General features: G+C 41.4%; 1 protein-coding gene across 1 annotated transcript; it reads right to left on the reverse strand.

Moving 5' to 3' along the window:
• On the reverse strand, window positions 1-957 carry LOC144237967 (olfactory receptor 51Q1-like). Its single transcript, XM_077771684.1, has one exon. It carries the CDS (start codon window positions 946-948, stop codon window positions 1-3), a length of 948 nt encoding a protein of 315 aa, XP_077627810.1. The 5' UTR covers window positions 949-957.
• Window positions 958-6,071: the final 5,114 nt, after the last annotated feature.

Below are 6,071 nucleotides of genomic sequence, written 5' to 3' on the forward strand. Positions count from 1 at the left end.
TTAGTACAGTTTCCTCTGGAAGAGTAGATGGAAGATTCCCTGGCGGATCTGCTTAGTCTTCACACTGTAAATGATGGGGTTCATCACGGGAGGTGCCAACAGGTAGACATTGGCAATTATGACGTGGACCAGCGGAGAGGCATGCTTGGCAAATCGATGAGTCATGGATACCCCAACCATGGGAATATAAAGTACCAGAACAGCCAGAATGTGAGATAGACAGTTATTGAGGGCCCGGAAGCGCTCGGTCCGGGAGGCTGTGCCCAAGATACTTTTCAGGATGAGTGTGTAGGAGAACACAATAAGCAAAGGGTCCATCACAATAATCAGCAAAGCCAGAGCAAATCCATACCAGCTGTTCACTTGGATGTCAGCACAGACCAGGCGGATCATATCAGGATGGAGGCAGTAGGAGTGAGAGAGAAGATGGGAGCGGCAGAAGGGCAGGCGCTTGAGTAGGAAAAGGGCAGGGAGAACAGCCAGGACACAGCGGCAAATGATGGCTAAGCCGATCCTGCCAATGACTTCAGTGGTGAGGATGGAGGCATAATGCAGGGGGCGGCAGATGGCCACATAGCGATCAAAGGACATGGCCAGCAACACAGAAGATTCCATGAAGGAGAATCCATGGAGGAAGAAGAACTGGGCAAAACAGGCTTCAAAGCTGATCTTACGAATGTTGAACCAGAGAAGCTGCATGACTGTGGGCAAGGTGGTGAGAGTGAGGCCCAGGTCGGTCAGGGCCAGCATGGAGAGAAATAGGTACATGGGCTGGTGCAGGGCTGGCTCCTTGCGGATGACCGCGAGAATGGTGGTGTTACCCATGAGGGAGATGGTGTAGAGGCAGCAGAAGGGGATAGAGATCCAGATGTGGGAGGCCTCAAATCCTGGGATGCCCGTGAGGATGAAGTAGAAGGGGGCTTGGGTGCTGTTAGTCACCTCGGACATGACCGATAAATGTAGCTTCATGTTCGGGAAATTGCTGAAAGAGGATCAGAGACATAAGAAACAATCTTTGTCCTTATCTCATTTGATGTAAACCCTATTGAAACAAGGGTTCAGAGTTTCTGAGTATTAAGTAAGGAAAGGTTCAAGAGTTCTACTATTAGTCTTCCTCAGCCTGTCTCTGAAGAGATAGCTTCTGCACCACTCAGATTCCCTCGATAACACAACACACAGGAACTGATGGGTGATCCACTCATATTTTTTTTTATCTGAATATATTTTCCCCACTCCTTTTCAGTTCTCAGTGCCCTGGAATCTGTCTTTCATCTAAATCATGTCACCAATACTGTTTTCACAATGAAAATGAACCCGTACACACAAATGTCATGGCAGAAATCTGGTTTTCCTCCTTTTTTTTCCAGCTCTCCGTCTGGGTTTGCCTTTCACTATTCTAACCGTATTCTCATCTGTTTCACTTGTTCTAAATGCATCATCTCTTTCTGTTATTCACCTCCTCATATTCTAAGGTAAGTCTTTATTCCTCGTCTGCTTTCCTCTTTTCCTTACTTGATGTCATCTGTTACGAAGGCTGTCATTTCTGCAGTATCCAAATATAACTGGAAGCCAAGGGCAGTGTGCACAGGCGAGGAGGAGGGCAGAGCACCGATGAGGACAACCACAGTCTATGTGCAGGCACTCGTCTGAGGGGATTACCTGTATTATTCCTTTTCCACAGCCAACAATAGTGCTCACCCCTCCTTTTCCCCCTGAGCACTCACAGAGGAGTTACATGTAGGTTCTTCTGTGTGGTGGTGTCCCCATCACTGTCTGCAGCCGCTGCTTTCTGTTTGGCTCACAGAGTAGCTTTTTTTATATAAGCTACTACAAATCTCTAGACGGAATTGTCAGGAAGTGGGGCAGGTCCCCTCACGATTAATGGAAGAGATATCCTGAGACTGAGGGTCCCAATGGGAAGCCAGGAAGTCAGCTTTGTCCATGAGAGTCTCTGGTGCCCTTTTGTCCCTCATGGCCCACCAGGTCACATCACCACAGTGAAGTTCTGTTCTTACAGCTTGTTCAATGTGACTGGGAACTACATGTGTATGCTCAGAATGTACATGTTCTCAAAAAATAAGTTCTGAGAACTTATTTCTCAGTTCTGAGAACTTTCTTCTGTGAGCACCTTGAGGCTGGGGCACAGTTATTGGAAGGGATGGGAAAGTGGCCACTGAAAGGAATATTGTACATCAGTTTCAAGGAGAATTCATCTTGCAGTGAACCTTTGGAAATACAGAGAATTTTTTTCTATGATGTTTGTAAAATCTATAAATGGTGGAAGCCATATCAAAATGAAATAGAAACTGAGTTTATTCACTGATTAGTTAGACATTTGGTGACTCAATTCACAATTCACATCTAACTTTTCAAATGGATAAAGTAATTAAGAGTAAGTAACAAAAATATAAAAGAAAAGCCTATAAGTATTTACATATCTCGTTGCAAAGGACTCTGTCCTTAGCAGCAACAGCCAAAAATCACAAAGGAAAAGATGAGTGGATGTGAGCACAGAAAATTAAATCTTTATCACAGAAAAATAATGAAATTTTAAATGAACTTCTAAAAACATTTATAAATACATACCATAGGAGGAATTGATATCTTAACTATAGAAGAGTGAAATGTATCACTATTTATCAACACTAATACCACAGGAGGGGAACAGGGAAGACTATAGCGAAGTTCACAACTGAAGGAGAAACACAACTACCAACCAGCATCCTACGATATGCTTTACAAGACAGGACATGTCACAGAACCACCTGACCCGGGGGTCCAGTGATGGAAAGTGAGATCAGAGAGTCAGTGTTTTTAACCTTTTAAAACAGCCAGAGCTCTTTTTGTGACCTCGTGCTATGCAGATAAGGGCATCACCATGCAGAAAGCTTCCTACTTTCCTGGTGGAAGTGAACCATGGACGGGTTCTGGAACACAGTATGGCTGTAATCACCACTTCAGAGACGACTGTTCAGGGGCTACTGGGCGCTCAGTCCGTTTAGCCTCTGAGTCTTGATCTTGGCTCAGGTCACGATCTTGCTGTCTGGTGGTTCTAGTGGTCTATCCCTGCACGGGGCTCTGTGCTGACCATAGGGAGCCTGCAGGAGTCTCTCTTGCTCTCCCTGTTTCTCTGTCCTTGATGGCCCATGCATGGTGTGCACACGTACTCTAAATAAACAGATAAGCAGACAGATAAATACCATGCTTCAATTCATATAATTCACTTCTGGACAGAATGAAAAAGAAATCAGTTTAAATAAGATTAAAATTTTGGGGCGTCTTTGTTTCTCAGTCACACATCTGACTCTTCATTTCTGCTAAGGTCATGATATCATGTTTCCTGGGATTGAGCTTGACATCAGGGATCTGCACGGGCAGTGTGGAGCCTTCTAGGGATTTTGTCCTACCCCCTCTCTCTTTGCCCCTCCCCTGTTAGTACTCTCTCTCAAAATAAAAAATAAATTTAAAAAATGAAACTACAATTTTATGCTAAAAATATGTTATGAAGCCTTATTGGTAATGACAAAAAACAAAAGGGACTGTGTGTGTGTGTGTGTGTGTGTGTATACATACATATCCTAAACGTATCATGATCATTAAAATAATAAATGTTATGGGACTACATTTGTTTTCCAAAGATGATAGTTTAAAATTTGTGTTATAGCATGATGTAAGTGGCAAGGTGCTTACGTGTGTGTCTCTATGCTTAGAGCCTGTGGGAAGTTGGCACGGAGATAGGGAATGCTGCCTGAATGCAAATGTGTGCTGTGTGTGCTGTGCTGTGTGTGTGTGTGTGTGTGTGTGTGCATGTGTGCAATTGTGTGTGCTCATGTGTGGCAAAATGTCACTAGTACAGAGAGTGATAGGTAATTAGTATAGCTTTAGACATACTGAGTTGGAGATGATGCTAAGTCCTCCTAAGAGAGATGACGATTCGTCATCTCTATACATTCTTGAGAACAAGAGAATTTTAACTAGAGGATATAGATTTAGAAGTTATATGTACAGTAGAGGTAACTGATGCCATGAGAGTCAGTAAGATGATGGGAGGGCAGTAAGAGAAGAGGGAGGAAACAAAGGGTTCAGAGAGATTCCTTAAAATGTGCTACTTGATAACTGGGTGATGACAGAAATTTCACTTCCTACTTTGAGCCAAAAAACCAAAATTTTACATTTATATAATGTTTCCATCTCCTTGGGCTAGTGTAATGATTTAACTCCATTACTTGAACTATCAGTTATCTGATGTTGCTTTCCCACTTCATTAATAACAATAACAATAATAATAGCAGGACAGTAGTGTTTAAGCAATGAGGAGGGACAAAGACAGATTCCATGTTAAGGGGTTTTTGTTTGTTTGTTAAAGCCTGTTTGGATTATCTCGCTTTGGTAAAAGGGCAATTTAGAGCCAGGAGAAACATACCATATAGGTTTTGAATGCTCTTCTGCAGGTACCAAAGCAGGGTGTCTTCAGCAGCAGATTATTGTTGTTATTTCAGTGTATTTGCTCTTTGATTCACAAATAAAAGCAAATGACATAATAAGGGAAATTACCTAGTCTTAAAGGTAAGTCAAGGTGAGCTATTGATAGTGATCCCACAACTTGAGAAAGGAGGAGTGTGTAGCCTTTGACAACTGATGTGGGACACATCGGAAGTGAGTTGTCCTCCAACACCAGATTCAACTCCCTGGTATCCCACTTAAATATAGCTCGAAAACTGGGGCCCCATACTATTGAGGACAATCTACAGAATATAAGAACGTTAGTTGAGGCATACCTACATAGGTATTAGAATATTTATTTAAGAATTTATTAGAGATCTTAAAAGATCAAGATTTTCCTAAAAGAATTATTAATCCATATCCAGTTTTGAGACTTAATTCTCTTTATTCCTCAATTGTAGTATTGAGGACAATGTGTGCAATCATGTTGAGTGTCTGAGATGTGAGAGGAGGGATTTGAAGCCCAGGACATACCTTAGATCTACCAGGAGAGGGAGTGGGCATGGCCACGCCCATTCTGTGTATAACACATGTGGTTAACAGCTGAAAATACCATGGAATAATGTACATTAAGAACAATTGGCACACAACACTGTTGTGTTTCTTTATTTTTATTGAAATCTGCTTATCACAGCCTTGGTTCGTTACCCTCTGTTGGTGCTATTTACAGTCTTAATGAGAAAATCCCGTTAAGTTCCTTTATCAAAGGCATTCCTGAAAACCTAAGGCAGATTAGAGTTGTTTTATATTTAATATTCATTAAAATGTGTTTATGGAGGTATAATTAGGACCATTTTTTTAAAAAAATAGGATATGGGCTTGCAAAAACTCAACTTTCTCAGCTCATTTATTAACAAGTCATGATAATAAAAGTATCCAACCAAATAGCACAGTTTGAACCAGCTAAAAACAAAAAATTCTAGTTATACACAAGTCTAAGTTGTTTCTCACTCTTAACATTCAACTCTTTCTATGCATATCTCCAGAGACGTCTCATCTATCATAGCGCCCCTGCCTGCATTTACCATCCTCTGGGACCAGTAGTTTTTATTTCTCTGAACCATGGTTCCATCATTGAGTTTCAGTGAATTCTGCATTGAAAATCAGTTCAACAGTTTCTTAAACCCCAAGGCTCCTTCTCCACTTTGACTTTTGATATTTGGTGTTCATTATTTTTCCAAGTAGCAATGATTTCTTCATGATTTTCTTTCTTTATTTTGAGAGAGAGAGAGAGAGAGACAGAGAGAATGAGAGAGAGACAGAGATAGACAGAGACAGAGACAGAGAGACTGAGAGAGAAAACTACCTGGAGACAGGGATAGAGGAAAATGGAGAGAAAGACTCTTAAGCAAGCTCCACACTTAGCACAGACCCAGTGTGGGGCTTGATCTCATGAACTTGAGATTATGACCTGAGCTGAAATCAAGAGTCAGATATTCTCCTCCAGAACAAGGTTTACATATCAAATTATATTTTTACTTTTTTTTTTTCAAAGTTTATGGTTACTGAAGTATAATGTAGGGTGAAAGACTTTGGGTTTTTTAACTTCTAGTCAAGGAATCATGATT

Source organism: Crocuta crocuta, unplaced genomic scaffold (genome assembly GCF_008692635.1).
Source record: "Crocuta crocuta isolate KB4526 unplaced genomic scaffold, BGI_CrCroc_1.0 scaffold1439, whole genome shotgun sequence".
Classification (NCBI taxonomy): domain Eukaryota; kingdom Metazoa; phylum Chordata; class Mammalia; order Carnivora; family Hyaenidae; genus Crocuta; species Crocuta crocuta.